At 39.5% G+C, this 25,911-nt stretch overlaps 1 protein-coding gene across 6 annotated transcripts in view; it reads right to left on the reverse strand.

The window, feature by feature from the left end:
* Window positions 1-25,911, reverse strand: part of unc5c (unc-5 netrin receptor C) — a 369,639-nt gene that overhangs the window by 41,462 nt on the left and 302,266 nt on the right. For 3 of the 6 annotated variants that reach the window (XM_003221174.4, XM_062982201.1, XM_008111071.3), the window contains 4 exons: window positions 9,880-9,936; window positions 4,865-5,056; window positions 2,725-3,069; window positions 373-460 (listed from right to left, as the gene is read on the reverse strand). In XM_003221174.4, coding sequence (XP_003221222.3) covers window positions 373-460; window positions 2,725-3,069; window positions 4,865-5,056; window positions 9,880-9,936 — 682 coding nt within the window. The remainder of the gene's footprint in view (window positions 1-372; window positions 461-2,724; window positions 3,070-4,864; window positions 5,057-9,879; window positions 9,937-25,911) is intronic. The other 3 variants (XM_062982200.1, XM_062982202.1, XM_062982199.1) reach the window with 1 other exon arrangement.

Genomic DNA, 25,911 nt, shown 5'->3' on the forward strand with positions numbered 1-25,911 from the left:
CAAGTGCTACATTTCAAGGTGTTAGTGACGGGAATTTATACATTGCATCCCAATAATATTTCATGTAGTATTGTATTTTTGTGGTGTTCACTTTTACATGAATCAATTTAATAGCAGCTAAGCAAGAAAGGAAAGTGATTGTTAGCACCACAATTTAATTTCCCTATTCCAAACTCTAACATCATATGGGAAAAGAGCTGTGGTTAAATGTCTCCCCCCACACCTGCATCCCACTTTTCTTCTGACTCTGCTTGAACACCTCAGCAGCATTTCAACCTGGCATCATACACGCATATACACACACACGCACCCTTTGCTTTCTCTCAGCAATTAGTGCTAAAGCAAATGCTTTGTAAGCAGAACTTCTCTTACCTCATGTTCTCCTTGCGGTGAACTGTCACATACATTTCATAGACTCTCCCCTGGGGAACGGCTCCAGCAGGAATCAGCAAACTTACTCCTGCACAACAACAACAACAGTAAGACAGAAGCAGAGAAAATAGACTGGGAAAAAGAAGCAAGCTAGGAGCCTGTAAAGATGCAGGTCAGCATACCACAATTCCACCCAAATGATACAATGTGCATCCCACTGCTCCATCAAGCTTCTTCGTGTTTAAGCTTGGCAATTCATTACTTATTGGAGCCTCCTGGCCTTCCCTTCTACATTGTAGGTGTTTGAAAGGGGGGTCTTTTTCCCAACCTGTTTGATTTATTAAAGGAACAAGCAGATGGCTGCTGTAATCCTTGCCTTATACAAATTGTGGGAGTGTGGCAATATTGCATTTCTATACAGCATAGAGAATCAACATAGTGTTTTGGTTTGAGCAAAACCTTGTAACTCTGGAGACAAGGGTTCAAATCCCTGTGCAGCCATGGAAACCCACTGAGTGTCTTTGGCCTTACCAAGCCATACTTTCTCAGCCTCAGAGGAAGGTAAAAACTAATTTGCTTTTAACAAACCTTGCTAAGAAAACCCACAATAATGTTGTCATAAGTCAGAAACAACTTGAAGACATGCTACAGCAACAATTCAAAACTGCAGTAATGGGATTGTTTCTCTTTCCATTTCTTATTTAAAGAAACTGGGGGGCTGTTGCGTGTTATTTCAATATTTTGTGGGTGGAGTGGGGGTGGTTTCTATTTTATTATTCAGGTAGAAAATTGCCAGACCAGTCATGTATATGTGCATGGTTGCATCATGACAGCACATCTTGATGTATGCATGGTTCTTGAAGATATGTGGGAATTCCCAGAGGTACAGATATAATAGCATATCTTGGTTGTCTTCATGCAATTTGGTTGCTTGCCTTGGGATGTCTGATGTTCATGCAACCCATTCCACTAAATGGGGGCATTTTAGAACAGTATGGACATGCACCAGGAGTCAGGGGGGCTATTTTATGTGATCTCTTTGTAGACTTCAGTGGCACAGTGAGAATGGCATTTTGAGTGAATTGAACTCACTTCTGAAGACTGCAGAGGATAGGTTGGACTGGTTATTGAGTTATCTTACTGGTTCTTCATTGCTGGTTTGAGGGGCAAAATGTGTCAACTGAAGTCAATATTTGGCAGATTTTTGGGGAACAAATATTTTCAGTTATTTGTTTCTGTTAAGAATGTTCAAATGGAGCGAACATGGAAGGGTTACAGGAGGAATGAAGGCCAGAAAAGAAATACAAATGGCTGCATGTGATCCATGTGACCCAATTTCTTTCCCAGCTTTAGAACATACAGCATATCTTCCAGTTGTCTTAATTTTGCCAAATGAGGCCTCATTAGTCCTCTGCTGTCCTAACTTCTTAGTGGCTTTTAAAATGGCCTGTCTATTCCTCCTACTTTCTCCCTTTGACCTTAGAGCAAAGTGGAAAAGTAGCTTGCTCTGAAAGAACTCAATAGGGGAGAAAGGAGATGAGATGAGAAATTAGAGGAGTCTTGCCTTTTCCAGTAGACTCAAGAGCAAAATTTCCCAGCTTGTTGTTCTTCCCCATTAATAACTATTCCCATCTTGACCAAACTATCAGCAACGAGTCCCGTTTTTTCCTCTGCAAAATGCTGGCAAGTATGCCTACAGAAAGGGCCATTGTCATTTTTAAAAAATCTTTGTGTTTCTTCAATTTTTTCTGAATACTCAACACTGCATAATTGTTTTTTAATGAATACACCAAAAACACTGAAAAGTTAAATGTCAAGAAATCAATGTTCTGCAGTAGAATCTAGGGCAAGGAAAAGGAAAAAAAATCTGTTACATCCTAAACATGTTTCTTTCTCAGCACACATACAAGAAGTAAATTGGAATTTGGAACAACTGATTTGTTTTCTAATTAATTTGTCCCTTTTATGTCAAGGCAGTAAAGGATTCTGCCTTGAAGCTGGGCATTTTCTTTTCTTCACCCTTTCTCTTTTGGTGCTACATGAAAGAAAAGGTCAAGGGTTCTGAATCCCACTACACAAGAAAGTTGGGAGGTCTAATGCATCTGAAGGCAATGACTCAGAACTTTGTAATTTTCTGCTAAAGAAGGCCAGGGCTTTGGGGGAAGAATATGTGTAATACTTGGGTAAACCCAAATGGGAGAAAAACTATTCTTCAGTCTAAACATAGAAGATATGGATTTCCAAAAATGACCTACATTCTTCTACTACTTCTGCTTTTTTTAAACTGAGAAAATAATAGAAGGCTTTTTTTTTTTTTTGGAAACAGCAAAAGACTTGAGCATAAATGTTTACCTGAATTAGGAACAATCAGATGGCCACCAAGGGAGTTGAAGGTGCCAAAAGCAGTGCATGATGGATCTGTCTGCCGTGCAAGACTCTGGTTTTTGATGTTTAATGCTTCATTATCCAGCAAGGACTGAGTGATCTGCGGGGAGAGTTTGGATGAAAAGTCGGAGAGCTCATCCTGCGGAGTAACTGAACCTGAATTGTTGTAGACCTTGATCTTCAAGTTGGGCAGTGGGTCAAGAATTGGAGAGTTGGTCATTGGAATTTTATCAGAGACATCATGCAAGGCATAGACAGGCCCTCTGTACATGGCTGCAGCCGAGGTGAGGTCTGGAGGCACAGCTAGGAGATCTGCATTCAAAGTAAAAAGATGTCAAATAAAAAATATTTAGCATAAGCTATATTCTTTACCACCTGAAACATCATTTATGACAAAAGAAAAGTGTAGTGGTCTAAATGACAGCTGGAAGTCAGAAAAAGAAAATAACTCTTTTGCTTGTCATGTCTGATGTGAAGGGATTCCAGAGTTTACACCACATTGTTTTACTCATCCTAAATATCCTAAAACAGTGGTTCCCAAACTTTGATTTTTCAGGTGTTTTGGATTTCAACTCCCAGAAGCTCCGATTCTAGAAATACCAAAGTTTGGGAATCACTGACCTAAAGGCATCAGATCCCATCTGATCATGGAAGTTAAGTCCTAGTTAATACTTGGAAGAAAAATCACCAATGACCAGAGGCTAAAGGCTTTATTTCAGAGGAGGGAACTGCCAAGACTACCTCTGAGTATTTATGCCTAAGAAAGGGCTGAAGAGCCCATCATCCTCATGATGTGCTCAGCCTTCAACTTCTATCATCCTTGCCCATTGACTATGACAGGTGATGGAAGCAGAAGTTCAACAATATCTGGAGAGTTTTCCACTCTTGTTCTAATGGAGCAGACTACTAAAGCTATTTTGTAATGTTAAATTATATAAATAATAATAAAGAAATCTCCACAAACAAAGCAAAATAATGAAAATCTATTTCTTCCTGATACATTTTTAAAACAACAACAAAGTTTGCATACAAAGAAAACTACAGAAGTCATTTTTAAAAGATGAATTTATTTAAAAAATAATAATATCTGTGAACAGATATAATAATAACCTTGAAGTTCAGTACTGGAGGAATCTTATGAATCACAGTTTTAACTTTCAGATTTAGACCCCAAAGTCTGCAAACTTACCACTCCTGCACTATCAAAAATCGGATCTTATGCCAAAAAATAACTACAATATAAAGTGTGAAAGTCCTAGTCTTTGCCATGAATATTTGCTTACTTTCTCTCTGAATCCAAATTGCCCCTCCACAGACACTTAAATCCATTTTTAAAAATAGCTAAAGTTGCAGAGCTTTTGCTATGTTGGCGTTTTGTCATGTTATATGTTATCTGGATAGCACAAAAATATATACACTAGCAAGTTTAAATAACAACTACAACAGAGCAATAAGTCATGACTGGGCTGCAGAAGTGATGGGCAGAGCACAACAATTAACACTTAATCATGACAGCTGCAGTCAAATACAAGTGCTCTATAGAGTAAATTTTCTTTGGCGTATTTTTGCAAAATGCTGACTGCAGAACATCAATCTGTGTGATCAAAGGAAAGAGAAAAAGAAAACACAAAATTGTAAACAACTATGAAATCATATACTTTATCATTCCTATTCAGAGCTGAATTGTTGCCTGTGGCATATCCTTGAATGCCTTCTGCAGGAGTAATTTAAATGACTACTTGGCAAGCAAATTGCAGCTTTGCTAATCTTTTGCATAGGACAAAACTAAGGGTGTATTTTCCTCCAAATTGATGTAACTTTAATTTCCAAAATAGTGCTTCATTTTTAAATGCATCCATAAAGTGTACTTTGGATCATGTACTCTTTCTTGGATTCCATACCTTCATTTTCGAATCCATCAGAACCACAAACATGGATACCTGAAGGGTCTCTTTATGCAATCAGTAAAATCATGTCTTATTCCTTTATCCCTTTATCAGGAACGTAACAGAATATAACTTGAACAAACATAATTCACCTGAACCTGTGGGTATTTCTGTAATATAGCATTTTCTTGAATTTTGGTCAGTGTTGAACAGAAACTAACCTTGCCTTGCAGCTTTGATATTAACAGCTTGAAAACCACCATTTAGTGCTGACGAATCTATAATGTCTGACTCAAAGTCCCGATGATTCTTCCGGTAGATGAACAGTGCAACGATCACTGAAATAGCCAGGCAAACAATGACAGCTATCACAATGCCGACATAAAGAGCGACATCATCTGAGTCAGGAGCAGCTAGAAAAAAGAAAGCACAAAATTCTCAGGAATTTTCAGAAGTATAGTATATTAATATCATTTCCTACAAAATGCAAAAGGTTATTGTAGCACCTTGGGGACTGGCTTAGGGTGCTGTAGAATTAATCCAGTTTGATACCATTTTAACTGCCATGGCTCAATGCTGTGGAAACATAAATGTAGTTTTACAAGACCTGTAGCCTTCTCTGCTAAAGAGTGTTGGTGTTTCACCAAACTACAGCTTCCATGATTCCAAAACATTGAGCTATGACACGTAAGTTGGCATCAAGCTGCATTAATTCTACAGTGAGGATGCACCCTGAAATAGTGAAGTTGTTAGCATAAGCATTTATAGACCAAATCTACTACCTGAAATGCATCAAATAAAGTGCTTAAAACAGACCTTTATAGGCAGATTGTGTGTGTGAATGTCCATAGTAATGGAAATTGGTGGTTATGGATATGGAGTGACAAGTTCAATTTTAAAGATAGCCATTAAGAGACGAATACAGGAGGGAAGATGTTGCCAAAGGGCAAGATGAGTAGATAATCATATGAATAGTGGAAAGAGTTATTGGCATGTAGTGTGATGCTGGCTGGGAACCAAAAAGGAGATGTGATAAAACTGGCCAAGGGGACACTCATGAGGATGGGGTGCTAACTAGTGTTATAATACATGTGGTCTCTGTAAAACCCACTGTTGCTGGACTGGAGTTTTTAGATATATTCCAATTCCACCATTTCTCTTTCCAATCTTCCCTTGTAGTTTTTTTTTTTTTTTTTTTGGTTCAGGGATGACTGTTCTGAAGTCAAAGATGGAATACCCAGGCAGATTGAGGTGTTCTGCAATAATTTTTGTGTATTCCCATTCCTAATGTCTGATTTATGTCCATTTCTCATCTGCCACAGAGACCAGATTGTTTGGCCAATTTAGAGTGCTGAAAGGCATTGCTGACAGAGGATGGCATATATCACATTAGAGAATGACCAAGTGAAGACACCTCTAATATCGTGCGTAATGTGAATAGGTCTTATGATGACATTTCTGAAGTAAATGTGTGGGCAGAGTTGGCATTTGGGTTTACTGCAAGGTCTCGCATCCATTTCTGCATCCCTGTTGTGTGTCCTTCTGAAGGTAAGTAATTATATTGGGAGACTGCCTGACACCAAGCGCATTTGGGAGGGCAACATTACTGTCCGAATAGGTGAAAGTTAATCTACTTGAGAAATGTCATAATAAGTCCTAATCACATCACTCACAATTGTGACCATCAGTGTGTGTATGACAGGCACGTGCCTGCATGTACATATGAGAAAGCAAGAATTTAAGAGACTCCACTCTGGGAACTTTTGTGGCTGAAGAGTAGGGTGTATACAGTGTTCCCTCACTACTTTGCAGTTCACTTTTCGCTCCCTCGCTGTTTTGTGGGTTTTCAATTAATATTAATGTACACATTTATCACGGTATTTTCACTGTTTCATAGGTTTTTACAGTGTGCAAAGGGTTTTGGAAGGGGGAAAAGGGAGAAATAAAGGGGGGGGGAAGGGAAGGGATGGAAATAAAAAAAGGGTTATTTAGCTTCCATTCTTCTTCTCTGCCAGTGTACTGTATATTGTAACTGCTAAAATAAAGTACAGACTGCATTGTAGTAAGTGTTCTGTGGTTTGCTCTCCTCCACATAGAATAAATATAGTGTCCCTACTTCGCAGATTTTCACTTATTGTGGGTGGTCCTGGAACATAACCCCCACAATAAGTGAGGGAAGACTGTATATCCTAAAAAAACAAACAATTGCAAGGGCTCTGTCTGCTGTATATTTGACAATCATTTTTATGGATAACTCAACAGCTTCTTTTTGGATCTTGGGTACATAAATCACAAGGAAAAGTAGCTTCGGAGTTGAAAATTCCTGATTCTGGTGTACTAAAGCTATAACTGGTTATTATAATCCTTACAACAGGCTGGAAACCCTTAGGGATCTGTCACAGTGTAACACAACTTTTAAAAAATCATTTTAGTCTGAACATAATCTTTCTACTCCCACTAAAAAAGGTGGATTTTTTGGTAAAAAAAATGTCCAGGTCATGTTGTTAGAAAAAGATTTTGAAATAAAGTCATATCAATGCTACTCATAGTAGTGGCCTCTAAACCAGTGCATACCCTCCAACATTTTATTGATAAAAACCAGTAAGCAACATCAGAGTGTTGTCAAGATGGCAAAAATTATTAACAAGAAAGACTACACGAGATAAAAGGGGCTATAGAAGTTTGCTTTTGCATGAGCCTATTGGGAATGTCATGAGTCTGCTACTCTTCTTTTCTATACCATACTGGGCCAATTGAGTAGAAATTATATTATACTTTGAACTCCATTTCCAGCATTGGAGGACCTGAGTGGAATGTGGGAAGAGGAGAGAGGCATGGGGATATTGTTGAGCCAGCTGAAAAAGTAGGATATCAGAGGATTAGTTAGGACTGTCCCTGCCACATTGGGAGAGTGGAGGGTATGCCATTGCTGGTCTCTGAGACATTGGCTATCAGACACTGGCAGGTGTCCAGGGGAAAGAAAGAAGCGACTGCAGTTAGTAGGCTAGTTCCTGGAGCAATGGGGGGGGGGGGGGCTTCCCGACCCCCAAATCAGTCCTCTACCTCTGTGTGCAAATAGACAGAATTCAAGAAGTCTGCCATCTCTCAAGCAAGGAAAACCTACAGCAACTGAGCAAGAACATAAGCAAAGCTAAGTAATGTTGCTTCCCCTTTGAATTTAGTCTGACAGACACAATCCAGCCAGCCTGTTGAAGATAAACAAAAGAAGTGGAATCAACAACACAAAGTGAAATGTCAACATGCTTTGAATAACTTACTAGACTTGAGCCTTAAGATGAAACAAGGATTATATTCACACAAAAGAGAACTAGGGGATGGTATCCCTTTTGCTTTCGGTGTCTGACCATGGATTGAGTTCAGGGTTAAAAGCATTTTCCCAAATACCTTGGTCTCTGAAGCAAGATATGTGACAACTTTTGAAATGATCTTTTTTATCCTTTTCCTTTTTGCTTGTGCCCTTATTTTTTATTTAGGTCTCTTTTTCCAGGACAAAGATACAATAAAACACATTCCAATAAAAACGTGATACATTTCACATACACCAAAACAATTATACTGTAGAAAATGCAATTTAAAGACCACACTAATAATAAACAAGTAGTAGAATTATAACTACATCTATTTTAAAAATCCAGTACATTGATTTTATTGTCTTTAGTTCTTTTCTCACTTTAGTTTTTGCAGCGTCAAAATCCTTTCTTAAAGGAAACCCAGGCCATATATTATATTATATGCTCAATTTTGTGCTCACTGATGATGTTTTGTTATTCTGGCATTTTTATTCACTAATTTTGGTTTTATAACAAAGTGATTATTTAATACATTGTAAGACACTCTTAGCTTTTGCTTTGGTGTTTACCAATGGGCTTCATAAATCAAACAGTACAGGTATACAAACAAACAATGCACAAAAACACATTTTGAAGGTCCAAAGTGCTTCACATGAACTCTTATTCTCACCTGGGGAACCAAAAGTCTTTCAGATGTTTTCAATTACAGTTTCTATCATCTCTTATCATTAAACATGCTAGCAGGGTCTTTTGTGATCTGGAGTCCAAAATATCTCAGAGGGACTGAAGCACTAGTTCAGTGGTGCCCAACCTTTGGTCCTTCTGGAATTTGGGACTCCAACTCCCAGAAGACCTGGTCAGCATTTCCAATGTTCAGGAATTCTGGAAACTGAAGTCCAAAACATCTGGAAGACCAAAGATTCGAAACTACTGCCTGAATATTTCAAGAATTCCATTAAGTATGACAATAGTAGTATTTTCATATTTCAGATCTTAAATTTTCCCACTCAACCTTTTCCAGCTTATTCACTCAGTTCTATCTGTTCTCCGGCTTCAGTAGAGAGTAGAATTCTATAAAATCTCACAAGCAAGACATGGTTTTCTGTAGTTCTCCTGTGGGAACAGGGCCAGTTTGAGAGACTTTGTGCTGTCTGCTTGTAACACATCTCCTTCACTAATCCCAGTGCAATACTTAATGCCACTCTTCTCCCCGCTGCCATCTCCCCGGATATCCTTCCGAAAGATTTGATTACGTGATGTGAAACTTGATGCAGACTTTTGGTGTTGGCAAAAAAATCCTATCATTATCATTTTTTAAGCAGACTGAGATTAGACAATGTAAACGTAACAGTATCTTTTTTAACTTTCTGCCTACAGAGAGTATTAAAAAAATCCTAATCTTTTCAATGTTTTGTTCTCCACTTTCTTTAATTCCCAGTGGTGCAGCTAAAAACAGAGAGATGTCCAAAAGGGAACGATCAAGTTCAATCTACTCTGCACTAATGAAATTTATAGGCTCTATTTTGGTATTTATTGTATTCCATCTGTCAGTCAGCAGATAGCTCATAGGAAGATGGAAGCAAAATAAGCCAGGAAACTAGTTCATCTTGCTGTCTTCCCTTCCCTCCACCAAACCAAAAATCTGCAATCATTTTGTGTTTCCAAGTTTTCTACTTTGGCTGGGGATCTGAATACCCTAGTCTTCTCCAGTTCTTACTTTTGCCTGGTTTCCTGATTATCCTCTTTTGTCCCATTATCTTCACCCATTTCCCTTATACAGCAATTAGGGTATTTCATTAACGCAAGCAAAGAACAACTCTCTTTGGATGCAGAACTTCACTTCTTGGTGCACATAGAACTAGACAGAAAGTAAATCTTGGACCAGGAAATTAGTATCCAAGAACATAATATCAAACAGGACTTACAAGAAAATCCATATTCATTCTGTGTTCTCTGTTCAGTTGATATAGGGTAAATGAAACCTTTAAAAGAAAAAAAAAGATGGGAACAAAATCAAATTAATGAAGGGAGCTTTAAAAAAACATACACACATACATGAAGAATGGTTTAATTTAAAAGGAGAAAAAAAGGAAAGCAAAACGAAACCCATGGTACTTAAAAATTCTGATTCAGCACAGTATTATAATTTTGCATCTCCTGTCTGCTCAGGAGTCTCACTAAGAATTAATAAGTAGGCAGATTGAATTTCAGAGCCAAAAATCGGTCTCGAGTCACTAACTTTGGAGTGCTTAAAGTCTTTCTTTTATTGAGCATAAACTCTAATGGATCTAATTTATTTCAGACATCAAGGGTCATTAGCATATGGAAAGTCTTCTTCCCTCCAATCTTTACCATATGCTTTAATTCCCAGGATGTATTCAGCAAGGCTCTAAACAGGAGGGTTTTTTATTTAATTATAGTAGCTTGCTGTTGGACTAATAGAACTGAAAAGGGTTTGGTGTCATTGGTCAGAGGTTAAATGCCCATTTACCGAGAGCTCAACTCATGCAAAAGGCTTATTGCCCCACCTTCCCTTTCTCCTAGATTTCTGGGGGAATGGTTTTAACCTTCTCTTTAATAGAAATCCAATAGGAATTCTCTAGTGAGCAAGTAATTTGCCAGAGAGTTGGAAATGGAATGTGTTCTATTTGAGATCATTAGAAAATCAATAGGAGCCTTGAGATCATAGAGTAATTTATTTTAGATTGCGAAGGCTTTGCGCAATATTGACAAAATCATAACACAATTCACATTTTTTATCGTAGAGACAGATAGGAATAAAAGAGACTGTGTGCCTGATTTCCAGTGATAATGCAGTGCATTAGCTCATTTTGTAGCTCCTGTGATGCAGAAAACATGTGTTTCTTTGGTTTATGCCAATAGAGAGACATGCTTGCTTGAAAAAGAGCTCTCACTCAGCACATCTGGACTTACTTCCAAATAATAATTTATGGGTCCAGGGGAGCAGAAGAAGAGAAGCTGACCCACTGGATCAAGAGCACTGAATGAAATGAATTTTGCCCTCTTACGCTTGAATGAATTGCATCTGGGCAAACAACAGTGATGAGTGGTTGTCACTAGAGATCACTGAACATGGACAGGTGAAAAATTGAATATTTCTGTATACAACTCAAAAATGAAGAAATGAGAAAGCAATGAAATGATGAAACAATAAATAACCTATGGATGTTTGTGCAACACAAAAATGGCGGAAAACCCCTATCTTATGACTGAAAGATTTCTACCCCCTCAGCCTTTATACTCTTCTTAATTATTATTTCCATGAGGCTCCTGAAGTTCTGTGGAGTCATATGACCCCATCAGACGGGGCAATTTGCCTGTTGTACGCCACTTGCTCTCCCCTTTCGCCACAAAGCTCATTACATGCCACACATCCTCTTCCAGCCAGGTTCCATGGCAAAAGGGGAGAGCAAGCAGCATACGCTGCCACCACTCCAACATGGGAGGCTTCCCATGTTGCCTTTGAAACATAGGGTGGGGGAGTCAGGGGATGGATGCTTCCCCCCATGGAATGAAGCCAGCTGTAAGTTGGGGTTCTCCACACCCCCTGCTGGAAGCGCACAGATTTGCCATGATGTGTGCTGAATTCATATGCCAATATGATAAGGTCCTTAGTAGGGGAATGGTGAAAATAGGAGAAAAGTAGAATCTGCTTGGCTCATATGGAAATGCATTTCCTTGTGAGACCTCTCCTTCAGAAAGTTTCTGGTAGAAAGAGATTGAGAGATCCAGGAAATTCCCCTGGGGCAAGTGATTTGGGAAAACATATGCCTGATGGGCAGAGTGTGGGGTTCGGAAAGATGCCAGAATCCTGTTGTCATTTATACTGCTGTAACCTTATTTACATGAATAGATGCTGATCAAATTAATATCTAGTATCTCCTAGTATAATACTGTTGATGCAGGTACACAAGGACACCATACAGTTCCTATGCAGTTCCATTCCCTGGGAACTGGCTAGTTGGGGGCAGAAGCAGCCAGACACCATCTCTTTGACCTTGTCGAGCTAAGAAAGAAGGAATAGACTTCACTCTTGTTCATCAAGGACAACATCTGCGCTTCTCCCTTTTCCTATTTCCTCTATCGACAGCAGCAGATAGGCCCTGAACTGGAGGGCAGAGCAAGCATTCACTTCAGCCCCACCATTTTTCATACACAATATACAAAAATATACACAATAAGATCTGCCGCTCATTTCTTTCTTTGTCCCTTTCCTTCCAATACATTGACACAAATACAGCCTTCCTACCACTCATACTATACAGTCTTGTTAGCGCCACAGTTTTTTCTCTATTCAGAGATACATAGTTGCATCTCTATCCCATCATGTCAGATTTCCCAACTGGAAAGAGCAGAGGAACACACTGATTAATAACCTCTTCTCCTTTTCCTGGGGCCAAGTATCTTGGCAGGGGCAGGAACACAATTCATAGAAAGTTTGGCACTTCTACATCACAAGTTCCTACAGTCTGGAAGGAAGGAACATTATTTTAGCAATGATGGTAGCATATGGTGGTGGTGGTAAGGGGTTCCCACAGGAGAAGAAGGTAAGAACTGCAGGCAGCCCATGTGTTGCAGACATGTGGACTGCCTTTGTGACGTGGCTGTTTTCAATGGTCAGTCTCACATACCTGATTCTGAACCACTCCGAAGTAATTTGCCAGAGTCACAGGATGCAAGTACCTGTCCAATGGGACTGTGAGGTAGGGGCACTACAGCACAAACTATTCTCAGTATTTGCAAACTACAGCTTTGTACCATGGAATGATAGTACAAGCACTAACCAAAACATTGATTTATGGGGTTCATGCATAACACAGATGTTTTGTGGGAGCGAAAATGTTCATAAATGTGATGCTGCATCTTGTTCATAAACACTTCTGAGGATGGAGGGGGTGCTCACTTTAAATCAAAGACTTTACACCTTTGTGCAATGCCTTTTAATTCTGATTTTTAATAGGATAGGGAGTGGCAAGGAAAATATTTGCGGGACACAGGCAATTAGCAACTGATGTCTGTTTCTTCACATGATGTAAGCTGGCCATTTCTTTAGAAAGTTGTTCCCCCTGCCATTCTTGTCTATCTGATCTTTCTTATAATAAGAAAGGACATTTTCTTCAGATAATGAGGCAAATCTGCTGAGATTAGTACCTGTAATAATGAAAAATGACTTTCCTCCCAGCTTCAAAGTGAGAGCAAAGCAAAGCAGGGATTTGTTCTCCTTCTTCCTTGATCTATTTTGCTCCTAGTATCAGCACTGCTGCATGGTAAGTACCTGAGGGACTTCAACTATCTCTACCACATTTCTTTGCTAGGGTAAATGTAGAAAAAAGGTGTAGCTGAATTTGACTCCACAATAGTTGCAGGCATGGCTGATGGGTGCCTTGAGCAGCTGGTGTCATAGTCAGTAACTTGCTTTGAAAGAAAAAAAGTAATTTAAGATGCCTCGAGTGGCTTTTGATGAAACAACTGAAATATTTTCAAAGGTTCTAGTGGTGTTTGTTAACTCCTTGTGTGTTTACTGAAAAAAGGAGTTACACTGGCAGTAGTTCAACACTTAGGTACGCTCTTGCATTTAAATGAACATTTCACAACATTCAGAGTGATGGGAATTAATTATTCCTGTTTTGGGGGATTAAAACTAGGGCACACTTAGATTTTATACTTTGTTGAAACTTCAGCTACCATTTATTCTTCACCCTTCTGATAATGACTCAAAAAAAAAATCTTTACTCAGTATCAACACTCTCCCTCCCTCCAGTTTCAAACTTTGTAATGCTAGCTACATCTACACCTACTGAAATTATCTGGAGCTGCCCTGGAAGTAGTACACAAGCACTCTTAGATCTCTTTGGTGTCTAGATGGCCAGCAAGGCTGAGAGTGTTTTGGGGCCCTGCTATTGTTTCACGAGCCAAAAACAGCTACCTTGCAGATCCTTGCTGGTGACCGTGCAGATTCTTCAACAGGACACATAGTCAGCAAAGCTCTTCTTGGGAGCTGCTTCTAAACGGTGACACAAGTGCTAGGTCTGTTTGATGTGTGGACACGGGATGGTCCAGATCCAGAATAAATTATGGTTCTTCTTGCACTGGATTAATAATTGGATACAGTGCTTCTGCTGCAAAGCTATGTATACTCCTCGCAGCAGTTGCAAGGGGAGCCTGTTTTATTTGACCTGTTGCTCCTGAAAGCTTATAAGGAAATATCACAATGAACAAAGACTAGAAGGGAAATAGTTTTGTTGTGTGCATGTCAGTTGCAAAGATACCTCATGAGTAGTTTGGCTCTCGTACATGACCCATAATCTGATGGAGGGCATTTTTGTCACAAAATGATGGCCTGAACTCCTCCCTGCCGAGACCACATTGGTGCCTTCAAGATGAACAAAAATGGGTCCAAGATACAGCAGTGAAATCTGGTTGTGTGTGTGTGTGTGTGTGGGGGGGGGGGGGGAATGGAACATAGTGCCACTATTTGAAAAGCACAGTGAAAAGTAAGGGTATACCACTATCCTAATAACCACAAGGATTACACATATTCAAGTGAGAAGATTCTTGAAGGAGGGACTCAGCTAGAGTGGGAATCAAGTAACCTCTCTATGTTACTGATTGTAACTCCCAGCATTTGTTGCCTAGGTCCCCTTTCAAATAATTATATTCTACTTTAAATGCCATGGCAACATCCTATGTAATACTAGGATCTGCACTTGATTGTGAGATATTTTGAATGCTCAGCCAGAGAACTCTAGTGCCTCATTAAACTTTTATCATTTCATGGTGGGAAAAAACCCTAGTGCTCTTGGCAGCTGTACTCTGGTAACATCTGTAGGGTTACACAATTCCCACCTGTGATATAAATGAAGTGGGCTCTCAGTGCAGCGAAACAAAACCCCATTCTGTTGTAAAGAGAAACAGGCTAGGAAGTATTGTTGCTGGATAGTAAATTTTATGGGCCTATTACAAGGCTGGTGCAAAAGGACAAATATATTTTGGTAACATTTTTAAGCCTATGTTTTGGGTACTACAATAACATTTGCTCATTTACTGTGTTTTCATCATTCCCATTCATTGAACAGGAGATTCAAGGGCTTTCCTGTTACCAGTAAATCTAGTGTTTACCATCCAGGGCTTGTTTACACTGTATTTTTCTTGTTCATATTGGCCTTGCAGTGATCCTATTAATACCACACATCATGGTGAGATTACAATTACCAGCTACATATTTTCCCCTGGTGAACTCATTGTTAGGTGGTGGTCTACATTTCCAATCCTTCACATTATTTTGGCACCAGGGCCATGGACATTCCACATACACACCCCACTGAGTTATGCATGTGAATAAACTTCTGTTATCCAAAGGCGGGCCTTCTTTAAAAATTGAAAAATAACCTGGGAAAGAACCAATTCATGGCAGGAATGCTCAGTTCCCATCAACCAGTTTTGCCCAACAGTAACTCCTCCGCAAAAAGTTAGAAAAGAGATTGTGAAAGGAAAACAGGAAATGCAATTTATAATTTCAATAAACAGCAGCTGGATTAGTAATATTGTAGTAAGCAAAATTTAATTGGATTTTTAGAAATTGATGAATATTTTAATGTAGTTTCCTTTTCACAAAAACTGAATCCTGGTGAAAATTTTGCCATATCTGAATAAGGTCCATTGATTTCTCAATACCTCCACTGTAAATTAATTTTCTTATGCAGGTTGCTATATACATCACAATACTGCACTGTAGTCTTTGTTTTTTGTTTTGTTTTTTTAAAAAAAACAACCAACCCTGTATTTTTTTTTTTTGTTCTTTCAATGGTATAATCTTGTACTGGGTTTTCCTGTAGTGCATTACCCAGATAAGTAGGTATAGAAATGAAGTATACAACACACACACACACACTTTTTTGTCTGAGAACTGCAAAAGACGATTGTGCAACTTAAGTATTGATTTACTGTACCATTTAAATATTGAAGAGAGGCATAAGCATGCAGGGTGATATACTAAGGAAAGGAATTTCTGGGGAGACTTTAGTTATAGGCAGAAAATTTCCCTCTTCTCTGTGGGCTACAGGAAAGCAAAAATATATAATGCTTTCAAAGGAACTCCTGGTGGTTCTTTTATTAACATGCTATATTAAGTTTTTCTTAGATTTATGTGCCATGCATAGTAACAACTGCTGTTCATTTTAGAGTTTGTCTAGGGGACCAGAGCCTCAACTAGGTAATATTTTATTTAGAGTAGTCAAATTTCAATAAATCAACTTAAAGCATGCTAGATCCGTCTGCTTCCTTTAGCATATTCTGTGCCCCCCCCCATACTTCATGCTATTCACAGTAGGGTAGTGATAGTAACATATCCCAAATGTTTTAAAGGCCAGAAAGCAAAACAAAAATGAAACAAAACAAAAACTTTGATTATAATTGGCCTATTTTAAATATTTCGTTCTTCCATTTAGCCAGTGAGCATTTATATTTATATACTAAGTTCGAATTTAGATGCAGATGTAAATAGATTTTGTCCTCCCTTGAAAAATAATTTGGCTCTCTCAGCAAGTTTCCATTTCACAGTGGGTACTACATTCACACATTATGCTGACAACCCCCAATGAATGCCAAATGTCCCACTGTTTGTGTATATGTGTATCCAATTCAGATAAGACCACTAGGTATTTTAGTTTGGATGGTATACTAAAGAAGAAAAAGTGACCTAATGCAAGTCTCATAAATTATGTCCATTGAATAGCGTTATTGTTCTTTCCTTCAAGGATCTCTAGTTGCTTTCAGATTCTCTCACCATTCTGACACCATAAACATTCAACAAAAGGAAATGATATTTAACAACTAGTCAAAATTACATATTTCCCAAATTTTACTCTCTCCTATCTTTATTGTTAAAAGAAACATCGTTAAATTTTGTTTTTAAGTAAGACTGCTTATGAAACAGATGGGCGCTCAGTCCCATGAAGATGTGCTCCTAATAGTGCCTCACATTGCTTCCTCTACTGATCACAGGACATTTGGTTCTGCATGAGTTATGCAGAGAATGTGAATGACAGTTCATCTGAAGAATCAGAATAAGGTGGTGGCATAGTTGCATGTGCCTCATGTCTCCCTCTTTTGCCCATGAAGCAATCAGCGCTAAAAGGCCATCGTGACGGTCCCAGCTCTATCCTGATGACAAGTAGATAGGACAGTGTGACCTACATTTTTCTCCTGCTCACAAGTCTTGAGAGTATATCTCTGAGTATCTGGATGCAGATAACATATGATGTTGTCTTCGGCTAAGTCAAGGTTCACCCACACCTACCTGAAAAATCTGATTTATAGGGCCCTGGACCTGCTTCAGTGCATTCAGGGAATGTCCTCAGAAACATTTGGCAATCCACATGGCAAGCTAGTTTGAGGGCATTTGTGGACACATGGTTTGACACCTGTGACGTCACAAAAAATACAATATTTCCAACAAGCCTGTGGGAGACTGCTGCTTGCTCCTGGCAACGTATGGAGAGCAGATTGGGCCAGATTGATTCCAATCCAGCTATCCATACTTCTGAACCTGCAGAATTACACTGGATCTTCCAGAAAGCTCTGGAGTAAATCTTGGCATCTGCTATTGAGGATTAATTACTAGATGCATGGTTGTACTGCTTAACCTTCTGTGTGTCATAGCAACTGAGCAGTGAGTCAATTTTTTCTTGTCTACATGGCCTCAAAGTATTGGTTTATCTAACTAATGTGACAACTTTGCTCTCCTCCTCCTCCCATCTAGATGTCAAAACTCTTTGGCTGTTATTCACAATATATCTGTTAATGCTCTTGAAATGCATTATTATTTCACAGTAAATGACAAAAAGTATATCTTTACTGCAATGACATAACATGAGAACATCATCTGTCCAAGTATATGCTTCCACTTGGAAATAAAGAAATAGTCAATTTGTTGTCAGAGTCAAATCAAAACAAGATTTATTTTTAGTGTTTGGCCTGTTTACTTTTATTGCCAGATTATTCTCTGTTGCCAGGAACAATGATGTCATGGGGGAGCAGTGACATCAGCTATCCTATAGCTGTATCATAATCATTTATCTAGTTTATGAAGTCCTAATTACTGCCAGTTACTGAATGGGCAATCAGAATCGATTCTGAGGTATTGTCATTCATTGATCCAGACTTTTCCTGAGGGAATAGGTTAAGTGGATATTGCATTTCTTTCATGCAAAAGGAATATTTATGAGAGTCCGTGTATAAATCAAAATTGCATACAGTTATGCATATAATGTCCCTTCAAAATCAATAAGTGGCACCTTCTGAATCTCTACCCTCATTTTCAACTTAGGTAATACTAGGTTTTGCTCAAGGGTCACATCAAAACACGCTTCAATTTGTACTTCAGACAATTGATTTAAAACTTTTAAAAGAATTACCTATTGAGCTTTTTGTGATGAAGCAGATGAAAAGTAACAAAAGAGCTAGACTGACCAATCTTTCATGATATAAATGCAAGTCAAATGTTTGTGTGCGAATGTAAGAGACTAGCGTGGTAACATCTACACCAGGGGTCCCCAAACTAAGGCTTGGGGGCTGGATGCAGCCCTCCAAGGTCATTTACCTGGCCCCTGCCCTCAGTTTTATAATATAATATTTTTATATCAGTTTTAATAATATAATATATTGTATATACATATAATATTGATAATAATCTTATGTTATACAATATAATACTAATAGTAATACCATATAATAATATTAATTATATGTTATATATATATTACATATTATATAATAGTATAGTGGTATAGTTCAATATAGTAATATATAATGCTAATATTGTGTTATGCTCATAATGTAATATATTGTATGTACATACAGCTGCTCTGAGTCCCCTTCGGGTTGAGAAGGGCGGGATATAAATGTAGTAAATAAATGCAGTAAATAAATAATTAATTTTAGACTTAGGCTCGGCCAAAGTCTGACATAACTTGAAGGCACACAACAACAACAACAACAACAACAACAACAACAACCCTAATTAATCTGACTATCTCATTGGCCAGTAGCAGGCCCACACTTTCCATTGAAATCCTAACAGGTTTATGTTGGTTAAAATAGTTTTCATTTTTCAATATTGTATTGTTCTTTCGTTGTTGTTGTTGTTGTTGCACTACAAATAAAACATGTGCAGTATGCATAGGAATTTGTTTGTATTTTTTTTCAAATGATAATTCAGCCCCTCAACAGTCTGAAGGATTGTGGACCGGCCCTCTGCTTAAAAAATTTGGGGACCCCTGATCTACGCTGTAGAATTGATGCAGTTCAACACCACTTTAAGCACCATGCCATGGAATTCTGGCAGTTGCTAGGACTTTTTGGCAGAGAAGACTATCCAAAGCTGCAACTTCTGTGATTCCATAGCATAGCTCTTGCAGTTAAACTGATGTCAAACTGCATTGATTCTACAGTGTAGATTCTTAAATCCATTTTTCTGAACAATGATCAGCTGCAGGCTTCTATACTCCACAAGTAGAATATTAAAGTAACATATGTGTTAAAGTGACAGGAGAAGAATGGATTCCATAAGTAGATGAGCAGGGCTTGCTTTGCCATTAGACAGGTGAGGCAATTGCTTCAGGTGGCAAATACTGGGCGCAGCAGTATAATTCCCTTCTGCATTCCCATAGCTATTCCATAGTGTCAACAGTTATGAAGATTTAACTGCAAATCCAAATGACTACTATACATAGAGTGGGACATCTTGTCTTTCACCTCAGAAAGCCAAATGTCTTGGGTGAGACCTGGCAGTGCTTACTACTGTAAATAGAAGATATATGAAAATGTAAGTTACATCTCTGCAGAAATTCATGATGAAATTGATGAATGGCCCCCCATTAAAAAAGAAAACAGTAAAGAATTATATCCTTACTGTTGACCACCATTTGTCGGGAAGATGAGATACAAAATTATTAATTATATAAATAACATCAGTGACTCAGTTAGTATAAGGTTGCAATTCATGTGAACAGATTCTGGAAGGGACACGTTTACACTACAACTTTCAGTTTTCCCTATCATGCTGGGTGGAAATCATGGGAATTGTAGTCAAAAATAAATTTTTCACGCTCTGAGATCTCATTTGCATTCAAGTGAGACCATATGCTCACATAACTATGAATGTAACAGTATGAACGGAAAGTATTATACAATTACACCTGTATCAATTCTGGAAAAAGCTAGCATTTACAGATATGTGTGTCCACATTGTGTGAATACAAAATGTGTATCAGAAGAGTACCTTTGTGCTTTGGAAATATGAGAAGTTTAAAATATGAGCAGTATGAATCTATAATCAATTTATATTGTAAGCAGAAAAGTACAGAACACAGCAGATGCAGAGGTAAATAAATGAACTCTTCTGGATGGCAGCTGCCCAGATTTTAATGTGCCCTATAAAACAATACTGCTGAGACTCAATTAAAGCCATTACAATAATTAGTAAATTACTGTAAGGAAACTAGCTTAAAGATGTTATGTGCTGTGGACCCCTGCAATAATATCAGTTCTAAATTTTTAGTACAGCTAGTTTTCTTTTCCAGTTCAGGCTCTTTCTCCTTCTAGGAAGGCATGGTGGCTTAATGACTATTCATCCTTTCACGTTGGGGAGGAAATACTAACTGCAGAATGAAAGAGTATGTGTACTGGCAAGATCATTAGCTTAAATAAATGTGACAGCTGAGTTGCACCAGAAATACCACAGTTAGCGGTAAGCACAAACTGCATGTTGGGGTGAAAAATACTGTAATTACAAAGGATGAGGTGGGGGGTGAGACACAACGGAGGCGTCACAGTTTTTATCTTCAAAGAAATCAATAGCAGTTCAGACTGCTACTTTACACAGGAGTAGAGCTAGGTGTATGAAAGAGCTTATTGATTTGCCTGAGCGATGTTATTGCAGTGAATAATGGACTGGAAGAGAAAAGGCTTGTAAATGCAAAGCAATCTTTTCCAGGATATCTGTATTTATTTATCTAGTTACCTCTTGTTGGTTGTATGTGTAAGAGAAGGAGACTGCCTGTTTGAGTATTCTTGTGCTTGTTTATTCAGACTGGCTTAGAATATCATTTTCCAGTTACTGGTATTTTGTTGGACAAAGTTGCCCAATGATTTTAACTCAGCCCGTTCAGCTTGCAAAGCATGTCTTTAACCTCTTAAACCATCTTCCCATGCGTAAGAAAATGAAATTATTGTTTAACATGAATGTCTCAGTGTTACATTTTAGCTCCTGCTGTATAAATCCAGGGTGTGTGGGTATACAGCTGAAAGAACAGGGATTAATCTATGTGGTTGTGGACCTTCAAGTCACTTTTGACTTATAGTGTCCCTATGGTGAACCTATCATGGGGTTTTCTCGGCAATATTTGTTCAAAGGGGGCTTGCTATGGCCTTTCCAGCAGCTGAATGGCTTGTCAAAGCTTGGTTTCATAGAATAGCACTCCAATGTTCCAACCACACTGGCTGACCCTCTCTATCTCCTTCAAATGTAGGGACATTTGTCAAATGGCAATAATCTGCAAATGGACATGCTACCAAGGACCAAAAAGTGTTTGGCTTAACCACACTAGCCTGTTGTCTTGCAGCAACCATGTTATGGAAGCAAATGGAAACTTTCTGTTATTGAAACATTCACTATCATGCTTCTCTGCGACTGGACTATGGTGTTGCTTTGACAAAACTTGGTTCAGCATCTCCTTGCTAAACCCCCCTTCCTATTGTTCAATTATGAACAATGAAAGAGAGAGAAAAAGGTAAAAAGATAAAACACGAAAGAAAAGAAAAGTGGAGGTTAATCAATCTCAGCCTGCCTGGGAATAGGAAGGGGGAGAGGTAGAGAGAAGGATCATTATGTAAATTCATGCCACATGACTGCCAGAATATCAGAATTGCAGTGGTAGGGACCCATTGCAACATTGGAACAGAAGCAATTTTTGGAGCTATTTAGAGCCATTCTTCATCAATACAAACAGGTGATCCAATAATCATTGAAATGCAAAACAGCAACAGGAGAGGTGCCGTGTTGATTAATAAGTACAGCCAAACAGACTATTATCCTACTGAAATTGTGATTTAGCAGGCTTGAGCAAAGTCCTCAGTTCAACTGTATAAAATGTATGTTATGAGTTCTTCAGCCACCAGGGAGTCAATGCATTGTCTTTAGCAAGTTACTTTAAGATCTTTAAGCCACAAGGAAGGGATTAAAAACAAGCAAACAAATGATCAGTAAGAGAGATATTGGGAGAAGTCAAACTGAAGCCAAAAGCAAGAATAAAGGTGGGCAAAAGAGAATGGCTTGGCAGGCAAAATTGCCTAAGCAAGCAGAACTAAGTAGAACCAGGTGCTCAATTTCCTCACAAAAAGGAACTAAGTATAAACAAAAAAGATGCAGGAAAACAACATATTCACATTGAGGAGGGTCTGTTTTTCAAGCAAGGAACTTAGTCAGAAAGACTACATTCTGATATTGTGTAGTGCAGCTAACATGTCTCTTTTGTGATCCTATCTACTTGATATTTGATACTCCTGCAAAGAGGAGGAAGACGAGTTCTCTAGTATTACTAGAGTGAAAATTGGACAGAAATATTTAAAAGTTGTGTAGGAGAGGGAATTTCAGCTTGTCCTATAGCAAAATAACAAGAAGTACCTGTTGATAATCTGTTCTACACAGCCATTAAAGATACAGGATCTCTGTCCAGTTTTCACTCTGTCTACCCTAGGCATTGTGCCTTGCTTCACCAAAGTGATAGCAGGTAGATTTGATCTGATGTGCCTTGCAGATACTTTCCTCTTTTGAAGATGGAGGAAGGGATGGGAGGATGAGCAATTCTTGACTTGATCCACACCAATAGGGAGGAGCTGGTCACTAGAATTACATTAATTGGTACTTTGGGGGCAGTGACCATATAATTGTGTAACTCATGACTGTATGATGAACCATCATACATAAAATATGGCTACTCAATATGAACCATGAATTTCAGGAAAGCTGATTTTATTGAGGGGGTTTGGCAGAGGGGGTTTGGCTGAGTGGGTGAAGGTGGTGGTGAATACATCCCTTCGGGAGGGCAAGTTTCCAGCGAGCCTAAAAATGGCTGTGATCAAGCCGCTGTTGAAAAAGCCATCATTGGATCCCACTCAATTCGGAAACTTTCGGCCTATTTCCAATCTCCCCTATTTGGGCAAGGTCTTGGAACATGTGGTTGCTTCGCAGCTCCAGGGATTCTTGGTTGACACTGATTTTCTGGATCCGGCACAGTCTGGCTTCAGGCCGGGACATGGTACCGAGACAGCCTTGGTCGCCTTAGTCGATGATCTTCGCCGGGAACTGGACAGGGGGAGTGTGTCCCTGCTGGTTCTGCTGGACCTCTCAGCGGCCTTCGATACCGTCGATCACGGTATCCTTCTGGGACGCCTCGCGGGAATGGGACTTGGAGGTACTGTCCTGCAGTGGCTCCACTCATTCCTGGAGGGTCGGTCCCAGATGGTGTCATTGGGGGACGCCTGCTCAGCCCCACAATCGTTGACTTGTGGGGTCCCGCAGGGCTCTGTATTGTCTCCCATGTTGTTTAACATCTACATGAAGCCACTGGGAGAGATCATCAGGAGTTTCGGGGTCCGGTGTCATCTGTACGCAGATGATGTCCAGCTCTGTCACTCCTTCCCACCTGTCACTAAGGAGGCTGTTCAGGTCCTGAACCGGTGTCTGGCCGCTGTGTCGGACTGGATGAGGGCTAACAAATTGAAATTGAATCCAGACAAGACAGAGGTCCTCCTGGTCAGTCAGAAGGCCGAACAGGGTATAGGGTTACAGCCTGTGCTGGATGGGGTCACACTCCCCCTGAAGGCGCAGGTGCGCAGTCTGGGGGTGATCCTGGACTCATCGTTGAGCCTGGAGCCCCAGGTCTCAGCTGTGGCTAGGGGAGCCTTCGCACAATTAAAACTTGTGCGCCAGCTGCAACCGTACCTTGGGAAGCCAGACTTGGCCACGGTGGTCCACGCCCTTGTTACATCCCGTTTAGACTACTGCAACGCACTCTACGTGGGGCTGCCTTTGAAGACTGTTCGGAAGCTTCAGTTAGTCCAACGGGAGGCTGCCAGGTTAATAACTGGAGCGGCGTACAGGGAGTGTACCACTCCTCTGTTACGTCAGCTCCACTGGCTGCCGATTAGCTACCGAGCACAATTCAAGGTGCTGGCTTTAGCCTATAAAGCTCTAAACGGTTCCGGCCCAGCTTATCTGTCCGAACGTGTCTCCCGCTACGACCCACCTCGAAGCTTAAGATCGTCGGATGAGGCCCTGCTCGCGGTCCCGTCAGCCTCACAGGTGCGGCTGGCGGGGACGAGAGACAGGGCTTTTTCAGTAGTGGCTCCCCGCCTATGGAACGCCCTCCCCATTGAAATCAGGCAGGCTCCCTCCCTCCTATCCTTCCGTAGGAAGGTAAAAACTTGGTTGTGGGGCCAGGCTTTCGAATAAGAATCAGCAGCATTAATTACTATTATGTATGCTGGAACTCAATTGACAGACCCAGTCTTTTAAACTTGTACACGCCTATCTATATTTTATAAATGCATTTTATGAATGTTTATGTAAGTTAATTTTTAACTGATTTATAGTGTATTGTACTGTTTTTATATGTCTGTTTTATTGTAAGCCGCCCTGAGTCCCCTGTTGGGTGAGAAGGGCGAGATATAAATATTGTAATAAATAAATAAATAAATAAATAAATAAATAGAGCTCAGAGAAATGGCCTATAAAACCCTTATTAGGATTCTGTTCCTGATAGTGGGACACATAAAGTCATTGCTGACACTGTTCTGCTGTCTGAAATGGGAGATCCCCCTGCCTTATGGGAGGGCTTAACATGACTGAAAGCTTTGTCAAGCTGGTTTGGCTGTTCATATTGTCTTGTTTCTTTATTAGAGGTAAAGTAAAACATTAAGTCTAGTCGTGTCTGACTCCGGGGGTTGGTGCTCATCTCCATTTCTAAGTCGAAGAGCCGGCATTGTTTGTAGATATCTCCAAGATCATGTGGCCAGCATGACTGCATGGAGCACCATTACCTTCCCACTGAGGTGGTACCTATTGATCTACTCACATTTGCAGGTTTTCGAACTGCTAGGTTGGCAGAAGCTGGGGTTAACAGTGGAATCTTACCCGGCTCCCCGGATTCAAACCTGCGACCTTTCAGTAAGCAAGTTCAGCAGCTCAGTGGTTTAACCCTCTGCGCTGTTGGGGACTCATTACTAGGTCTCATTAGGATTGTTATCTTCTTTTTAATTCTTATTTGAAAACAAATATGAGGAACTCAACTCTGATAGAGCTGGGCAGTAGGTCTTCAGTTTTCTGTCCCTTTTCTGTAAATCTCATATTTATGAAATCTTAATCATGAAAAAAAACCCATCTGCCCAGTCACTCTGCTGGAATATCATTGTCATGCTTAGCTAAAAAATTGTAATATGTTATGTGTTAGAGGTAGTACTTAGTTTGGCTTTGAGCAGCACCAGATTGTGGAAATGAATTTCACCAAACCACTTTGAACGGCAACTTCATTTTGAAGAAAAGTAATCAAACCAGGAGTGACTGATTTTGCACATGTTCGAAGTGTGAGAGAGAAAAAGAGCCAGTCCAACAGATCCTTAGCAATAAAGTATGGCTGATGAATCTTTCCAGCAGGTCTGCATCACAGAGCAAGACTACAAAGTTTACTAGTAAATGCACTCTTGAGGTAAAAAGGACATTATTAAACAGAAGCTGAGAAGCTCAGCATGAAACTATTTTTCCATCACTATTTGTTTGTTGTGTACATGTGTGCATCCTGAAGAGAGACTGAAATAGAGAGATTACCATTTTGAGTTCTCCTGGAGACAGCAAAGGTATTAAATGCAACAATCACAGT

This window comes from Anolis carolinensis, chromosome 5 (genome assembly GCF_035594765.1).
Source record: "Anolis carolinensis isolate JA03-04 chromosome 5, rAnoCar3.1.pri, whole genome shotgun sequence".
In the NCBI taxonomy this organism is placed as follows: Eukaryota; Metazoa; Chordata; class Lepidosauria; order Squamata; family Dactyloidae; genus Anolis; species Anolis carolinensis.